The sequence below is a fragment of the Vombatus ursinus genome, unplaced genomic scaffold, assembly GCF_900497805.2.
Source record: "Vombatus ursinus unplaced genomic scaffold, bare-nosed wombat genome assembly UNPS02014787.1, whole genome shotgun sequence".
NCBI lineage: Eukaryota > Metazoa > Chordata > Mammalia > Diprotodontia > Vombatidae > Vombatus > Vombatus ursinus.
The window spans coordinates 3,699,331-3,718,900 of record NW_020954565.1 but is presented as its reverse complement, the minus strand read 5'-3'; the positions used below and the strand labels follow the sequence as shown (position 1 = coordinate 3,718,900).

Genomic DNA, 19,570 nt, shown 5'->3' with positions numbered 1-19,570 from the left:
ACATATATATATAAGCGGGCTATCTTAATTATTTCTTTGTTGGACAGAATATCTTTGTTCTGCTGTATTTCATAAATATATACGGGTCTTCTAATTACAGCAAACCTGGATAACTACAAATTCGTCAGCACTATTTTTGTGGTCAGAGAACTAGGGTTCAAATTCCACCTCTGACCTTGAGCAAATCACTGAACTTCTCAAAGACTTACTTGGCTCATTTGGAAAATGAGAGGGGTTGGACTAAATGATCTTTGTAGATTCTTTTAGCTGTAAATCTATGATGACCATCATGAAAATCTTCATAGCTATGCATTAGTAATAACACCAAATTGTCATAAGAATAAAATGAGATAACATTTTAAGTACTATATAAACATTATTATTAATATTTAACATTTATATGTTGCTTTAAGTTTTGCAAAGTTCTTTATATAGTGATCTCTGTTTGATCTCCAAATAAATATCATGCAATCATTCTTATCATTCAAATCAAAGGTAATTTGATTGAGACAGATTTGGTAGACATTGATGACTAAAAGAAGATGTATCTATCATTTTAAATTTTCTTCTTTATACAAAGAATTACTGTTTCATTTTATTTTTTTATTCAAGGGAACACAGTAATGACTTTCACCAATATTTTTAACACAGGCACTGCAAAGCTCAATGATCTATCTGTAATCCTTAATCTAACAAGAAGTATAAGAAGAGTTAAGGAGTATAGAGTAACAACTTTACCAGGGGTTTAATAATTGGAGCTCTTCGGCCAGTTGTTGAGGCATATTGTACTATTACTTGTCCAGTCTCATTCAGCACGCAGATATAAACATCATCATTCCCCTAGAAAAGAGACATCAACACTCAAAGAAATTTTGTGATTAGCACAGAACATAAAACCTAAATACTAAAAACTAATGGCCAGTTGAATGAAAGACACTAGATATGGCTTAATGTATCCATAGAACTACCTATCAAATTTGTTTCTAAAAAGGAATCCCATGAGTGGTGAACTGATCCAACCATTTTGGACAGCAATTTGGAACTACGCTAAAAGGGCTATCAAATTGTGTATACCCTTTGATCTAGCAACACCACTACTAGGTCTGTATCCCAAAGAGATTTAAAAAAAGGGTGTGTGGGGGGAGAAGAACCTATTTGTACAGAAATATTTATAACAGCTCTTTTGGTGGTGGCTGAGAATTGGAAATTTGAGGGGATGCCCATCAATTGGGGAATGGCTGAACAAATTGTAGTATATTATTGTAATGGAATATTATTGTGCTACAAGAAATAACAAGCAAGATGATTTCAGAAAAAAAGATGGAAAGTCCTATATGAACTGATACAAAGTGAAGTGAGCAGAACCAGGAGAACATTGTACAAAGTAACAGAAATATTGTATGATGATCAGCTATGAATGACTTAGCTATTCTTAGCAATACAGTGATCCAAAGACAATCCCCAAAGGACCCATGATGAAAAATACTATCCACTTCCAGAGTGATTTCATCTGAATACTAACTGAAGCACACTAATTTATTTTTCCTTCCTTCTTTCCTTCCTTCCTCCCTTCCTTCCTCCCTCCTTTCCTTCCTTCCTCCCTTCTCTCCTTCCTTCCTTCTTTTGTTTTCTTGCACAAAATGACTAATATGAAAAAAAATAAAAAGGAATCCCATAAAACAAACAAACAAAAATCTGGTAATTTTATATCAAGAAAATACAGACCATTCCATGACCCAGATTCTCCTCTTAGAACCCTACTTTAGTTTATTTATCTGCTCTATTTTTATGAAGCTACTGATAGAATGATAGTTAGGGATAGGAACAGAGACTGGACTGCTATAAGAATATGAGTTCTTTGACTTTCTTTGAATTCTCCAGTGCTTAGCACAGTGCTTGGCACACAGTAAGTACTTGAGAAATGCTTGTTGACTGACTGAACTGTGATGTATGGAATTCCCAGGTGAGGAAACTCCTTCTACCAATGCAGGTTTGTACAGTCTCCAAAACTAATACACTTAGAGAGCTGCTTTAAAGTAGTGAGAGTTTAAGTGACTTGCCCAGGGTCATTCAGCCATTGTGTATCAAAGGCAGGACTTGAACATTGATCTTCCTGGCTTTAAGGCCAGTTCTTGATCCATTATGCAACATGCTTAGAAATTATATCTACTAAAACAGGGCTTTCATATTAATTGGTCATGATCAAATTATTGATCTTCAAGACACTACTACTACCCTACGCTACTTTCTTTAGTTTGACTTTTCAATGGGAAAAGGATCATAGGTATCTCTAACTTTGCCATTACCCTCCCCCTCCTCCAAATCATAGGGAAAATGAAAAGTATCTAATCCTTAGGAAAAAAGTTGAAGTCCCCAGCATCAAGTTCTTACATAAAGATCTCTCATTCTTTCCTTTTAAAAATAGAAATAATTTTTTTACATAGACTTTTAAAATTATTATTATTATTATTTTTTAGGCAATTGGGGTTAAGTGACTTGGCCAGGGTCACACAGCTAGTGTCAAGTGTTTGGTCTGAGGCTGGATTTGAACCCAGGTCCTCCTGACTTCAGGGTTGGTGCTCTATCCACTGCTCTACCTAGCTGCCCCATAAAATTATTTTTTAATCAGAAAAAAACTTTCCTTCTCTCCCTCCAACCTTCCCTCCCCTCCTTACCCCACTGAGAAAGAAAGAAAAGCAAAAACCATATTATAAGCATGCAGAGTTGAGAGAAACACATCTTTGCATTGGCTATATTAAAAAAGAACCTCTCTATCAGGTGTTCGGTAGCACGTTTCATCACGAGTACTCTGGAATCATGGTTTATAATTCTGCTAGTAAGAGTTCGCAAATCTTTCAAAATTGTTTGTCTTTACAATGTCGTTACTGTATAAATTATTTTCTTGGTTCTACTCTCTTCTCTCTGCATCAGTTCATACAAGTCTTTCCAGGTTTCTCTGAAACTAGCCCTTCCTAATTTCTTATAGCACAATAGTATTCTATCACATCCATGCACTACAACTTGTTCAGCCTTTCCCCAACTTATTGGCACTCCTTCAGTTTGCGATTCTTTGCCATCGAAAAAAGAATTCCATCCCTGGAGATTGTTTTGCTTAAGACTAAACCCTGCTTTAATCTTTACACCCTCTTATTCCCCACCTCCCTTCTTCTGTTTCCCTCCTGTTTCTTTGATGAGTAAAAAGTATTTTTGTAATCAACTCTGTGTGGGTGTACACATGTCTGTATATTCAACATTTCCCAAAAAGGGCAGCAAAAAACATGAACATTTGATTCTTAAGGTATAAAAAGAAAATAAACTATAAATAACCAAGATTGAACAAACCCTCTAAACCAATAGTTCTTAACATATTTTGTGTCATGGCCCTCTTTGGCAAAGGCTATGGACCTCTTCAGGGGCAGCTGCATGGCACAGTGGATAGAGTTCTAGACCTGGAGTCAGGAAGACTTATCTTCCTGAGTTTAAATCTGGCTTCAAACACTTACTAGCTGTGTGACCTTGGGTAAGTCACTTAACCCTGTTTGCTTCAGTTTCTTCATCTGTAAAATGGAGAAGGAAATGGCAAACCATTCCAGCATCTTTGCTAAGAAAATCCCAAATGGGGTCACAAAGATTTAGACATGACTGAAAAATGACTGAACAACATCAAAAATGGACCTCTTCTCAGAACAATTGTTTTTAATGGAAGAAAATAAAATATATAGGATTACAAAGGAAAACAAATATATTGAAATAAAATTGTATTTTTCCTATTCAAATTTATGGAATTTTAAAAATCTATCCAAGGACCCCTTTGAGGGTGGTGATCTGTAGGCCTCAGGTTAAGAGCCTCTGCTCAAAACCAATCAATAACTCCCTTTCCCAGGAGTACAGAATTGAAACAACTTTAGAAATAAAGTCCTTTCTATGCATAGTGGATACAGTTTCAGACCTGGAATCATGAAAACTTGGCTACAAATGCTAACAAGTCACGTAACTTCCCTGGGCTTCAGTTTCCTCATCTGTAAACTAGGGATGATACCAATCTACCTCACATAGTAGTTATGAGGCTTAAATGAAATTATTATGCACATAAAGGATTTTGTAAGTTTGAAAGTGCTGTATAAATGTTGGTTATTATCTTGCTTGATCCCACCTATGTTTCAAAGGACTGTCAAAGCACAGTATCTGCCATCCTGCTTGGTGTCAGATTCCTACCTTTTGTCTGAAAAGTGTCTTCCTTTCTAGGAAAGACATGTGACTTACCATTAATGTATCACTGGAAAACCCAATAGAAACATAACCGTCAGAAAGGCTGCTCATTTCAAATCTGAAACTTTGATGATCCATCAATTCAGAAGACATGAACAGACAATCTGTATCTGTAGGGTCACAGTTTTCCGGACTTCTGAAACAAAACTTGCTTTTACCACAGTCACTGGAATTCATTGATTGTAAAGTCTGTAAGCAAAATGAAAAAAAAAAATTCCAACAAAACTATTTAGTTTTCCAAATAAAATTAAATCTGAAAAAATTATAAAATACAGAGTAAATAAAACTGAAAAATGCTCCCCAAATAAACATACTTGGATCTCACTTTTGAATTTAGAAGTATACAGGTATACCTTGCTTAAAGTTGCCCTGAACAATGATGTTTCAAAATAACATTAATGCAATGTGATTGAATCCCAGAGTAGTCAAAAACTCCCACTATAACAATATTAAATTGACTATCCATTTGTTTTTTTAGAACCAATATATCTATAATGACATTTTACCTAATCCAGTTTTGGGCAAGTCAAACAAAGTCGGCTAGAATTTATTAAGCGCCTACTATATGTCAAGGAAAGGCAAAAAATAGTCCCTATTCTCGAATAATTCATAGTCTATTAATTAATGGTTAGGTGGGGGTTGAATGTCAATATAATACCTAAATGTATGTGTGTATAGATCTGGATCTAAGAAAAGTTAAACTTATTGATAAAGTGAATGCAATTTAGGTGTGCTTAAATACATTTCTATTTATTTTTTACTTTGCTCTTACTGTCTAGGAGGTTGTAGGCGCTGCTATTTTTTCTGGTGCAAGCTAGTGGTTTGGCTTAGTGACTGGATTTAGAGTCAGGAAGGCCTGGGTTTAATATTTTTATCTCAACTACAAACCCTGAGGGTCTTTCCCCCCCACCCCATTTGATTTTTTTTTTTAATTAAAAGGGCCATCCCTTGACTCACTTCCAAAGAAGCTGATTCACTGAGTGGGCATTACCTCACTCAAAGTGAGAACCTGGAAAGACCTTAGCTTAAAAGGGCGGGGGTTTTCCATTGCATCCTGGGCCATCTCCAGTCATCCAGATGGATATCAGTCCACTGGGCTCAGATGGCTCTGGAGGAGAAAATGAGGCTGGTGACCTTGCACAGCCCTCCTTCTCTCAAATCAAAGTCAATTGCAAGTCATGTCATCATCTTCCAGATGTCATGGTCCTCTTCGAGAATGAAGGACAAACACACTGCCTGGGGCAAGTCATTTAGCCTTTATATACCTTAGGCAACTGCTAGGAGTTTTCCACTAAGTTATTCATGCTTTTGTTTGAGGGAGTTCAATCTGCTGATCTGACAAGTAGTAACAGATGTTTTGATATTCCTATTTATTTGTATAATATTTGCCTAAATTCTATTTTAGGTCTCATCTTTCAAGCTCTAGACTATGAACTTCTTGAAGATAGGTTGGGTGACCTGTATTTCTTTTATTTTTCTAAAATTCAGTTTTATTTTATTTTTAGATTCACATTCTCTCCCTTCCTCCTCCCCAGTCCCATATAGAAAGCAAGAAAGCCTTTTGCTTTTCTTTTCTTTCTCCCATAACACTAGTTTAGAATTTGACATATAGTAAATACTCCATACATATTTGATGGAGTTTTTACTTAGGAAGATTTACTTATGAAAAGTTGTATGAAGATATTTTACATGAACGTAATTTAATGAATATCTAAAATCAATATTTTATTAATTGAAATGAAAAAGATACATATTTAAATTAATTATCCTTTTATCATGTTCTGTAAGCTATAAATTTTCTTAAAGAGGGCTGGGAAGACAATTGATAAGTAGGACAAACAGAGAATTTTGGATACATGTAATATGTAGAGGTAGCATAGCATGGGGCAGTTAGGGAGTGCCAGGCCTGCCTGAATTCAGGAAGACATCTTCCTGAGTTCAAATCTGTTTACTGACATTTACATGTGACCCTGAGCAAGTCACTTAACCCTATTTGTCTCAGTTTCCTAATGTATAAAATTAGCTGGAGAAGGAAATGTCAAACCATTCCAGTATCTTCGACCAAAAAAAACTCCAAATGGGGTCTCAAAGAGTCAAACACAACTGAAATGACTAAACAACAACAACAAACAAACAACAATAAACAACATAGTGTATTAAAGACCAGGCTCCAACTGAGCTGGGTTCAAGTCTTGACCATGAGACATGGAGGCTTTGTTAGCCTGACCAAGTCAATTAACTTTTCAATGCCTTAAGCAATTCTCTAAAACTTTAAGTTATTGAACAGCCGAAGGACTGCACTGGTAGAGAGAGTTTCTTCTGGAGCTGCTTCCTATACAGAAATCACAGGAGATACAGGCCCCCACAAAATATGATATGAGTAACCTCATGCTATTGTGTCAAATGTATCACCCTGGTTCTTTCAATTTGAAGAGTTAATTTAAGTTAGCTGGGACAGTTACATCAATACAGACTTCTAACCTAAGACAGGGCAGACTCACAGAATGAGACAACGAAAACAGTAGGATCACGGAAGGCAGAGAATTGCTTCAAAAGACTTTCCTTCTAAATCATTGTTCTAAAACCCCCAAAAAATAATCTTTAAAAAAAGGCCTTCTTCCTGAACTTGCTTTCAGAGCCATGAATAGATTTGGGAGGGGCAAGTGGAAAGAAGAAAAGATTCAGAACATTTGCCGTGGGAAATTAACTAACAAGGCTAGGTAGGACAGAGAGAAGTATACAAGATAACAGGGATACAAGAGAGAACAAGAAGGGAAAAGAAAAGGTCCAGACAAAGGGCTAGAAGATCAGAGAGATCAGCTTTAAACACTGGTGGGGAGAGCGCTTAGGAAAGGTTTCATTGAACAATCTGCAGAGCCCTGATAGAAGGCAGTCTTTGCAAAAAGAAAGATTGAGATAGGAGGGACCCAGAGATGAAAAGGGAAAGGACAAGAATGGTGGACAAAGGTCCAGTTTGATTGGAGCAGAAAACATGTGATGGAGAGTAAGGGATAAGCGTAGATAGTCATGTTGGAACTAGACTCTAGAAGGCTTTGGATGTATAAACATTAAGAATTTATGCTTCATTCAGTAGATAACAGCGGACCTTTGGAAGAAGGAATAGAGGGGTGACAGGACATGGCATATCAGGGAAATTACAAGGCAATCTTCTTTGATTCTCCTACATAAGTAATGGTATTATTTTGTGTTGTAGTTATTTGCCTCTCATATATAGTAGTACACTAAATTCCATGAAGGCAGGGATTCTGTCTTCTCTTAGTAGATCATTTGTTGAATTGAATTTTCAATAGCTGTTAATCTCTACTGTCAACAACATTTAGTTTGTTCTCCTTTTTCTTAGCTGTGTCTGATATGTGTTTGTGGACTATTTTATTCATAGTGTTTTTAGAATGATATTTCCTAACACTGATTTCCCAGAGATTAATTTCCAATAATAAAATAATGACTGAAATTATGCATTTTGGGTGTGGGTCAATCCTCTTCCCAGTGCATTTAACAAGCATTTATTAAGCCACCAAGCACCGTGCTAAGTGCTGGCAATACAAATACAAGCAAAAATAAGAGTCACCCTCAATGTGACCTCAGTTCTAATGGGGGGGGGCAGTAGAACACATAAAAGGCATCTGAGAGGGGTGGAAAGAGAAAGAAGTCTGGAGAGTCAGGAATAGAGCCCTGAGGAAAAATGAGAGGGTGAACTGGCTAGGCTGGCAACTTCCTTTAAATTGAGATTTCTGTGAGTAATTGACCAGAGAAAGGGGCTGCAGGGGCGGAGGGATTTCCCAAGGTGAGAAGGCTGTTAGGAAATGGTATTAGAATAGATTGTTAGATCTAAAAGATAATCTAGTCAAATCCCTTCTTTTACAGATGAGGAAATTGCATTTTAAAAAAGTTAAGTGACTTGATTATTTCCAATTTATCCTGTATGTAGCTTGTTTGAACATAGTTATTTGCATGTTATCACCATTAGATTGTGAACTTTTTGAGAGCAGGGAATATCTTTTGCCTTTCTATCTCCAGCACTTAGCACACTGCCAGGCACATAGCAGGCACTTTAAAAATGTTTATTGACTGACTGATTTGCCTCCAAGGTTATAAAGTTAGTCGCAGAATTCAGTTCAAATCAGTTCAATTCAATAAGCATTTATTAAGTATCTACTATTAAGTATCTACTTGGGCAATGCTAGGGATATCATGAAAAAACAAGCAATAGTTACGGTTCTCAAAGGACTTACATTCTATTGGAGGAAAATATGTATAGAGAAACTTAAACACAAAATACATAAAAACCTATTTTTGGAGGGAAGGAATTAGCAACTGGGGATATCAGGAAAGGCTCCTTGCACGACATAGGGTTTGGTTTGAGCTTTGAAGGAAGATAGGGATTCTCTGTAGCCGATGCAAGAAGTAGTACATTCTTGGTTAGAGGGACAACTTGAACAGAGGCACAGTGATGGGAGAAGAAATGTCTAAGCGGAATAGCAGCCAGGCCAGTTTGATGGACAGTGCATGGAAGGTAACAAGAAGCTGGAAAAGAAAGGTTAGAGGCAGGTTCTGAAGGGCTTTTAAGAAGTACAAAATTTTGTACTTTATTTTGGAGGCAAGGGGAAACCACTGAGCCACTATGAGGTGGAAACTAATTAGGAGGTTATCCCAATTATCTGGGTGAGATGCAATATGGTCCAGAACTAGGGTTGGGGCCATGAGAATAGAGAGAAGGGAATATGAGCTACATTATGGAAATAGAATAGATAAGATTTGACAACTGATTGGTCGTGAGGTGGGAGAGGGATAGTCTAATATGGTATCGAGGTTCTGAATATGGATTATTGGAAGTATGGTGGTACCCTCAACAGAAATAGAATTGGGCAGAAAACCTTGGGGTATTGGCTCCCAGTCTGCTAGGTCCCACTATGCCTAGGTGTCTCCTACCTACAGGTGGGCCACCAGGTTAACTGTCTAAATCTGAAGAGGTGTAGGTGCTCTGGATAAATGTGTGCTAAGAAAGGGAGAAAACCTTGATTCAACTTAATCTCTTCCTTCTTTTTCCTCAGAGTTCTAGATTGTATCTGAAGCTTTAAGATATGCATTTACCTTCATTGATCCTGTCAAGGTTTGGAGAGTTTGGCTTTTAATACTAACTCCAGATTCATCCAAATCTTGAAACACAGTTGCTCTGCCAAGGAAATAAGAGCCAGATTTCACGTGAGGTAAGAAATTTGTGTAAATTGTTTTGTGCCACAGTTAAACATGTCAAAAGCAAACTTTTCTTCCCATGCCAACCAAACACACACACACACACATACACACACACACATATAACAGTGAGAAAACTATTTACTGTCACATGGAATGTTGTTCTCTTCTTGAAATATATCAGCACACAATCATATTAAGAACAACTAATAAAAAACATGACTTTTTTTCAGGGAGATGGTTAAATCCATTATGGTTCTGCCTGGCCTTAAATTCATTGCCATCTCTCCTATGTAGAACTACATGTGACCTCCAAATTGGTTGAAACAAAAAACATATGTCATGGATCCATTGGAAAACACATTAAACAACTTCCTCAGTTTATGAAGTCTTTCTCCAATGACATCAAAATGTTATTTGGACTGGATAAATAGAAAATTCTTAAAGTGCTCTATGGAAAGATGTAGAATGAAGACTTCAAGTTTATATACAGGTCAAATGAAGCCAATGGACAATGAGTATGCTTATAAATACTTTGGTCTCCGTCAGGCAAGATGCTTAGCAAAAGGATATCAAGGAGAAGATTTGGCTTAACATGTCATGAGATACACTGGTATCTAGAAATCAAAGCCAAATAGGAAAAGGAATAGAATATCCTATTACAATACTTTGCTAGTAACATGTTGTTAACATTACTTTAAAGGTGTTTTTCCTATGGTTGATTGTCTCTCTGAAGTCACTCAAATCTGTTTCCTTCTTTCCATTTCTATTGTCTCCAGCCTCCAGGCTTTTGTCTCATCTTGTCTCCATGTCACAATAAAGAAAGCCAAATTGACAACAGACCCACTGAGTGCTAAAAACACACTGACCAATTCAAACTCTTTAGCTGTCTTGATTTCAGAATCCATGCAAACAACCACCTTTCTGATAGGCAACATTGTCTGGCACATAGTAAACACTTAATAAAACGTGTGTTGACTTGCTGACATGTTATAATACTGCTGAGTAGACCATGGCTAACTGTTACCTTAGTTACACTTCAAGAGACACTCTTGTCATCTCAATACTCCATTTTTATACACACTCCCTCTCTTAGGGTATGTTCCTTTTATAGATGACTAGTCATGCATTTTGTATTTATTTTAGGTTCAATTTCAGAAGGGTGTTTAAAGTGGGAAACAGAATTCTTTACCTATCCTAAAAATCTACCTTGCTTGCTCTCCCATTTATTGTAATGCTTTAGCCTTTACATGCTGACAATAGAGGTGGTATGATGGGTTGTGAATAGTTAACCAGGAGGACTTGAGTTTGAGTCCTATCTCTGACACACATTGGTTTTGTGATCTTGAGCAAGTCACTTAACTTCTCAGTGGCTCAGGCAACTCAGGGAGTATATTGCAGAGATGGTGTTTTCCTGAATTCATGGAGGGAGTTCTCAGCTGGTAATTCCCTATTGCCAGTGAAATCACAAGTCCACTCCCTATCCAGTAATGCACAAATATGTTTTCCTGTATTAAAAATAAGAAGTGGCTGAAGAACTCTATTATTTTGTGCAAGTTTGCGAAGTTGGTACAATTGATTTACTTAGATATACAAAGCCACTCTGTCTTTTACTTGAGTTTTCATAAGTGTTGTGTTTCAAGAGTCTGGCTCTCTGTCTTTCAGATATAGCTGTTTCTCTTTACTCTTTCTCATACCTGCAGTCACTGAGGTACCCCTTATCCCATCTGGGAAGTTTAATTGCACAATTCTCTTACTCAGTGTCACATGCCAGTATTGTAGACCCTGGTATAAGTGCCAGATGAGTCCTCCCCTCTGCCTGATCCTGACCTCACTAAAGAAAGCTTGCTTGCTTCTGGCCTCTAACATATCTTCCTTACTTCTGTACTTGTATAAACAAATTTTTATATTCACTAACACTTTGGGGTCCATTGCTTTGAAAAGAGTGGATTCCCTAGCTGCCTAACTATAAGAAATAAACTCAAAAAATCTGTCAGCTAATCAGAATGTAGTTTTCTTTTGTGTCATGTTATTTTTCCTTTCACCTTGTTTCCAACAAGAAACATTATATCAATTATTAGATCATCTTGTATTTTAGTGGTGGTGATAAGTATTTGCAAAAAGATCACCATAAAAATAATTGTTACCTATTCACCAATCTCTATTTCAGAGAATTAACAAATAGAGATTTTTTTGAATAAAATAATTACTATTACATATAATCTCATATCATACATACATTATATATTATAATATTATAAATTACTTTTATAATATAAAATTTTACACAGTGGTATGAACACTGCCCTACTTATGTCCTTTTCTGAAATTTCTTGTCTTTTTATATTTTTTAATGTTTAATTAACACTTTTCTTTCTTTTGCCTCTACCAAAAAAAAAAAACCCCTTCCACATATGACGTAAGTATGGTCACTCAAAACAGATTCACGCATTGGCTACATCTGAAAACATGTGTCTCATTCTTCACTGTTAGTTCACCACTTTTTTGCCAAGAGGTAGAAATCATGTCTCTTCATCAGTGTTGTAGAGTCATCAAGGTAGAGAGATTCTACAAAGGACTTGGTAAGACCCTACAAATTAAATTGATATATACTCTTTCTGTATTTCTGTTAATGGCATTACCAGCCTCTGTCCAGGCTCAAAACCTTGGAGTGACCCTTTACTTTTACTTTTTTCTCATTCCTCATATCCAAATGGTTGTCAAGTCTTGTTAACTCTATAATTTCTCATCTATACCCTTCTCTTTAATCCTATTGTAGTCCAAGACTAGAAAGTTACCTTTCTATTTCAATTATATTACAATAAGCACAATTAATTAACAAATAATTGCTTGCTTGGGATAGATTCATGGTTTCCTACAAAATTGGGAATAGTTGAGGATAGTGAGAATATGTTTCAGAAATAAGAAAGGAGAGAGGCCAAAGACTTATAGGTCTCTATGTCACGAGTATTTTCTTCAAAACAAGAATTTGAAGGAGCCAGATGGGGCAAACATCAAATATAACCAAACAAAAAAAGAAATTGATATTTTGATCAACAGAAAGTGACTCATTCCTGAATCATATGTATATAGTCATTTCTTGACTTATTTAGGGAAAAAGATCAAAATCAGTACAAATCTAGAAAAATAAAAATTACAAAAAGATGTGCCTTGCAAATAAAATGCCTTTAACCTGAATTAAACAAGTTATTGATTATTTAAAAAAGGAGATACAGACAGGAGGACAGAGATATCAATTGCTCCAAATGATTTCCTCCAAAAAAGCCTTCATTAGGAAACACTTGACTTACTGGCTAAGTGTAGAGATATGACAGCCAAGAACAAGATGAGTTTAGATAATAAACTCATTTATAAAGTCTTATGGAGAATGGTGGAAGATTTTGGGCAACATCACTTCATCAAACAGAAAGAAGTAAAGGAGGACAAAAATCAGTTTAAATAAAGCTTGGTGAAAGATACTAAACAAAGCCTTCTGAGGACATTTACAGAGGATAAATGAAAAGGAAGATGGAAAAGAATTGCAAAGGGTTTTTATAACAAACTTTTCACCATCAAGCAGAGTGGAACCACTATGCTTGAATGCAAGATGCTTATGAGAAAGTAGAAATGGCAGTAAAGAGAATGAAAAGCAGCTAGAGTAGACCAAGTATACATAGAAGAGATCCATGCTAGAGATTATTCCATTGAGAGATTGATTCATAGGGAAACACACCAAAGGTGCAGAAAAAGATCTGTTCTTACTAATACCAAAGAAAAGTGACTGAAAGAACGTCAAAAACAAGTTAACTGGAGTATATCTGTTTTCCCAATCTACAGAAATTTTTATAAGAATAATTTATACATATTTTGAGAATATTTTTGATGAAAGTATGAAATAGATGGACTTTAAAAAGTGTTTTCTACTGTAGATTTCATTTTTACAATCACATTATTTACTGAAAGATATAAAGAATAGAAGATAGGATTAGGCTAATTTTTTTCCTATAAGAATAATTTGATTTGGTACAACAAAATGCCACTTTAAAGGTTATATTCCAACAACATTCCTTTGAATACACACATCAAAATTATGCAAGATTCCTTGAAAGATACAAAGAACGTTGTTCAACAAGTTTATATATGTAGATACAGATGTTTTATATATTACAATGAGGTGAAACGCATGTGTCGTGTATCATCTTGAAAGGATTCAAACTCAGACTGTCTCCAAATCAAGCAAAAGCATTTATTTGGGGTCATGCATCCAGTGGTCCCTATTCCTTAAGGGAGATAGGCACCCCACTGGAGTGAAGCATGGAGTTTATATAAAGCAGAAAATACTAACAAATATCCTGGGTCTGGTCCAAACCATGATTGCCTGATTACTAAGGCAATTTGGAGCTGTGCATGTGGCTACCCATAACATATACAGAAAAGCCCACTTGGGGGGTATTAATTTATAGTAATGATATTATAAGCCCAGGTTCACCTTAAGGTGAGCCAAGATGGATAGTGCATAGGCTCTGCTCTAGGGAAAGTCCCCTCTGTGGTTTTGTGGCCAATATCCTATAGGGGTAATACATTCATTAGTTAAAATATATTTGTCTAGGGCAACAGGTGGTTTGTCATTGTTTAGCAACTGATGTTGAGACTCAGACTATTGCTAACATTGCTGCCCTCATTAACTCCTTCCCTCAAGCAATATGGAACCCCAAATCATTTGGGTGGACAAAGGGTGGAGATCTCTATGATATGTATTATTTAGATCTATCTATCTATCCATCTTAGAAAGACTGCAAATAGATAAATTGGGTTCAATTAAACCGAGAAGAGCACACTGGATTTTTTTCAAGAAGATTTTGAACTTTGAAACAAAGGCTCATCTTTTTGAAACCAATATTTTATTGGTGTTGTATGGCTACCAGTTGAACATTGAAACTTCCAATTAAAATTAAATTCAGAATTTATTAAAAATTATTATTACACAAAAAGCAGTGGAGAGGAATGTGGTTGGTGTGAACAGACTGTGATGCATTAGAAATAAGAACCTGCAAGGAATAAAGAGTAAAGGAAATATATGATTTAAAAAAAAAAAGAAAATGGGTTAGACATTTGGCAAAAGACAACTTATGGACAGCCATATGTCAAAGAAGAAGAGAGAAAGGCCCCTAACATACTGAATGGACCTCCCCTATGGTAAACTCAAGGGAGGACAAAGGCAAGGATTGTGTGGAAAACAATCTGCATTGTTGGAGGCAATGTTACAATTGGATATTTGAGCCTCCAAATTCTGAGGATCCACCTTATTTGAAGCTTGTAACCCCATGTGCTAATCGTAAAATGCATTCTATCTTATTTGGAGGAATTCTTTCCCCTAAGATTAGCAAGGATCCAAACATTGTCTCAAGTTACCAAGGCATTTACCAAAAAACTGTAAATCCCATGTACACTCTTTCAGAGTCTAGTAGCAGGACAAAAATCAAGATGACTGGCGACGGCCCAGGATGCAGTGGATGACCTTGGCATCTTTGGTATCTGACCAAGCTCTAAGTACTCCACAGAGCCTGCTTTAGTTGACTCCAGGGCCAATGGAACAAATCGTTCTCATCTACCTATTCTGCCAGAGAGTCTTCACATGTTTAAGGTAGACATTCTTCTAACTTAGTGATGGGTTCAATGCCTTCCTGTTACCCTCAACCTGGATTTAGCCTCTCTGCCAACACAGTTTTACCAGGGTGTGGCTGCCGTGCATGCTATAGCTTCTTAGAGCCATAGGTGAGAGTTGAGTGATAAACACAAAAGGCATGGATGAGCAGCCCTGAAAAGGGCTCAGCAAGCCCTCACAACAGAGGTGCTAGTCTTCACTGAACATCCCATAATTCTCCTGATACCCACAGTTTTGATCCCATCACTCTCTTGCTCAAAAATCTTCAGTTTGTTCCCATTGCTTATCCTTTATTCTCTCATTAGGGTTCTACACAATGTGGTCTTCCCAAAGCCTACTTACCTAACTTCCCAGACTTACCTTATTAAACTACTTTTGCTCACTTACTCTATGTCCCTGGCAAGCTAGCTAACTCACCATTATGCTGAATCCATTCTATCCTTTCCTGCTGCTGACCATTTGTTCATATCATTTCCTAACCTTAGAACTTATTTTGACTTCTGTTAAAATATTTTCTACTTTGCTCTAAATCACTATTGATTAGAGAAATGCAAATTAAAACAACTCTGGGATACACATAATATGATAGAAAAGGAAAATGGTAACTGTTGGAGGGCATATGGCAAAACTGAGACACTAATGCACAGTTGGTACAGTTGTGAACCGATCCAATCATTCTGGAAAGTAGTTTGGAGCTATGCATTCCCTTTGATCCAGCAATACCACTACTAGGTCTGTATTCTAAAGAAATAAAAAAGGGAAAAGAATCCATTTGTACAAAAATATTTATAGCAGCTCTTTTTTGTGGTTGCTAAGAATTAGAAATTGAAGGGATGCCCATCAATTGGGGAATGGCTGAACAAGTTGTGAAATATGATTGGAATGAAATATTATTGTGGTATAAGAAATGACAAGCAGGATGATTTCAGAAAAACTCAGACTTACGTGAACTGATGCAGAGTGAAGTGAGCAGCACCAGGAGAACATTGTATACAGTAACAGCAGTATTGTATGATGAACAACTGTGAATGACTTAGCTATTTTAACCAATGCAATGAACTAAGACAATCCCAAAGGACTCAAGATGAAAAATGCTATCCACCTCTAGAGAAAGAACTGATGTTTGAATATAGACCGAAGCATTCTCTCCCTCTCTCTCTCTCTCTTTCTCTCTTTCTCTTTCTGTCTTTTTGTCTCTCTCTCCTCTCTCCCTCTTTCTTTCTTTTCAAGTTTTCTTCTACAAAATGACTAATATGAAAATATGTTTTACATGATTGCACATGTATAACCTATATCAGATTACTTATTGTCTCAAGGAGGGGAAGGGGAAGGAGGATGGGATAGAATTTGGATGTTAAAAAATATTAAAATTATTTATACATATAATTGAGGGGAAATAAAATATTAGTTAAAAATAAAACAAGATGAAAAAACACCCCTAAGTAGTCTCTACCTATTAAGTACTATCTCTTTAATGAAATCTGCTGGATTCCTCTTCAGAATTCATCCTTCCCTCCTCAGATCTCTTAGAGCCACTTTTCTGTATCTTTCCTTAGTGCTTAACTAGAAAAGGGACCAGACCAAATCCTGACTATGAAATCCTTGAAAAAAATTTAATCATTTTCTCAGCCAAGGTTCATATAGGGAGACATATGTCTGGGGATGGGGTCTAGCAGGAGTGACTACATGGAGCCTTTGGAGCACAGGGAATGAACAAAGGAATGCCCCAAACTAAATCGGAGGGCAAGAAGAGGCTTCAGATCTAGGACAGAGGGACCTGACCTTTTGCAGTGAGTAGAAACAGGTGCCAACTAGAAGCTCTGTCATTCACTACCCTGTGCTGGATCCCAGATCCAGCGAAAACTGATGAAAGGATCTGCATCTGGTAGGGATATGGTGGCACACGGTCCAGGACAAGGAGCAATTGCAGGGCTTTTGTCATGTCCTAAGTAAACAACAAGTACAGAAGCAAACAGCAGCTCTGTAACTGATCCCAGGAGGAAGTTGAGTCTTAGATCTAGCTTCAAGCCCAATCTGTTGCCTGCAACCGAATAACCAGGGCAATAAACCCAGATTAAAGGGAGACCTGCCATTCTGTCATTCAACCTGCAGAGTTTTCCAGTTGGTAGACTGAGTCCAATAGTGGTCTACTGGAGCTCCAATCAGAGGCAAGTCCAAAGTTTTGTTGCTCAAACCCAAGCTAAAGTCAGAAACTTACAGAGCTCAGACCTGGAGGGTAACACTTAGAGTTCATCCTAGTTCAGGCTACTTTGGATACCCTGGAAGCTTGCATATCCTCAGCCTGATCTGTCTCTGAGAACCTGGAATAATACAAAACTTAATAGCCCAAGAAAGCGGGAGCAAAGTAGACATAATACAGGACAAGCACAACCCAGCCATTCTATCCAAAAGTGTAGAGAGTCTTGCCTTAATATAAAGTCCAAAGTCTTAGGACTTAGGTTGGAAGAATGAGCAAACAAAAAAAAATACCATGATAACAAGCTATTACTGTGTCAGGTTGTCTAGATCCTGGTTATAACTAACCCTGGGGAGTGGGGGTGGGGGAGTCATGCCACAATCCCCAGAGCTAGAGGATTCTATTGACTCTTCAAATATGCTAATCTCCTTTTAGCATTTGTCATCTACACTACTTAATTAAATGCCACCAGATATTGGTTTCTAATTGTTCCATGTGTGTATGTAATATTTCCTTAGGTTGAAAGTTCTTGAGGGGCAGAAACAGTTTCTTTGATTTTTTGAGGGGGTGCTTGCTTAGTACTCAAAAATGACAGCAAATTGTTCTTAAAGTGACTCATGTGAAGAAATCAAATTTACTTGTGCAGCTATATTAGAAACTTAACATACCTGAACTGAATATTTCCACTTTCAGGAGGTGCTATCCAAATTGTCTGGACTGACTGCTTATTGCTGCTGTCCCTGTGACTTACTGAAGAATTCTGTAATAAAATAAAGTCAGCATAGATCAAAGAAAAGCAATAGATATCTTCAAAAGATGTTTCCTATATTCACAGGATTAGATGAAGTTGCTGAACTTTAAGAATTTACTTCTGTCCATCAATCAATGGAACAAGGTACTAGAATCAAAAACTTTTTGTTCAAAGTCTGTTATTTTCTTTTCCAATGATTTATAGGGGCTTTGGGATCACTTGGTGATCAATTGAGAATGCTTAAAAATAACAAAATATTTCTGTACTGATTCAGGAGATCTCACTCTAATGGGGGTGGGGTGGGGAGACAACTTGTAAATAACTAGGTACCTTCAAGATATATAGAGTTGGATAAAGGCAGTCCCAAAGGGGAAGGCATTAGCAACTGAAGGACATGGGAAAAACTTCCTGCAAAATACAGGATTTGAGCTGAGTATTGAAGAATACCAGGAAAGCTAAGAGGGAGAGGTGAGGGGGTAGAGCATTCGAGGCACGGGAGCAGCCAGTGCAGAGGTAGGGTTAGTGTAATTGGAAAGTAAATGTAAGTAGATTAGTGTAATTGGAAAGTAGTAAGGTGTAATTAGAAAAGTTGGAAGGGGCCAGGTTATGAAGAATATTAATTGTCAAAACAGGGTTCTTTATATTTGATCCTGGAGGAAATAAGGAGCTACTGGATCTCACTGAGCAGGGGTTGACCTGGTTGGGTCATTATCACTTCATCAGTTGAGTGGTGGGTGGTTTGGAGTAGAAAGAGTCTAGAGGCAGAGGGATCAATTCCAAGGGCATTCTAATAGCCGAGGTGTGAGGTGATAAGGGCCCAAACTAGGGTAGATGCCGGGTTAGTGGTGGTGGAGAGAGGGGAAGGTATGAAAGATATGAAGGTACAAATGAAAAGACAAAATGGGAATGTGTGAGAAGTCACTCCAAGGTTGTGAACATATGTACAAAGGATAGTGGTATATTTACTGTTAGAAGAGAAATTTAGAAAGAGGGAGAGTTTTAGGGTAGGAAAGATAAGGAATTCCGTTTTTGATGTGTTGTGTTTGAAATACCTACAGAATATCTAATTAATGTCCAAGAGGCAGTTGGAGCCTCATTTCTTTCCCTGAGCAAGAGCCTGTGGTTAGATATGTAGATCTAGGAATCATTTGCACAGAGATAAGTGAACTTATGGGACTTGATGCAATCAGCTACTGACTTGCCCAGGGGCATATAGTTAATATCCATTAGAGCTGGGACTCTGAGTTAGGTGTTCCTAACTCAGAGACCTGGCTATTTATACACTGTACCACATCGTCTCTAATAGGTCTTAGCATATAGCAATCATTTAATTAGTTGTTGTCTAATGAAAAGCAAGCATTAGAAATTCTTTAAAGATTTGCTAACTTAAGTAAACCTCTAAAAATGTGAGGTTTTACAAAACAAAGCGATTTGAAAAAAAAAAGATTAAAATGTTCTCAAACATCCAATTCAG

General features: G+C 36.9%; 1 protein-coding gene across 1 annotated transcript in view; it reads right to left on the bottom strand.

The window, feature by feature from the left end:
- The window catches only part of LOC114047449 (putative ferric-chelate reductase 1), a 54,605-nt gene that overhangs the window by 16,299 nt on the left and 18,736 nt on the right, over nt 1–19,570 (bottom strand). Inside the window, exons 4-7 of the mRNA XM_027868264.1 lie at nt 18,014–18,105; nt 9,382–9,463; nt 4,264–4,458; nt 739–840 (exon numbers count right to left, since the gene is read on the bottom strand). Coding sequence (XP_027724065.1) covers nt 739–840; nt 4,264–4,458; nt 9,382–9,463; nt 18,014–18,105 — 471 coding nt within the window. The remainder of the gene's footprint in view (nt 1–738; nt 841–4,263; nt 4,459–9,381; nt 9,464–18,013; nt 18,106–19,570) is intronic.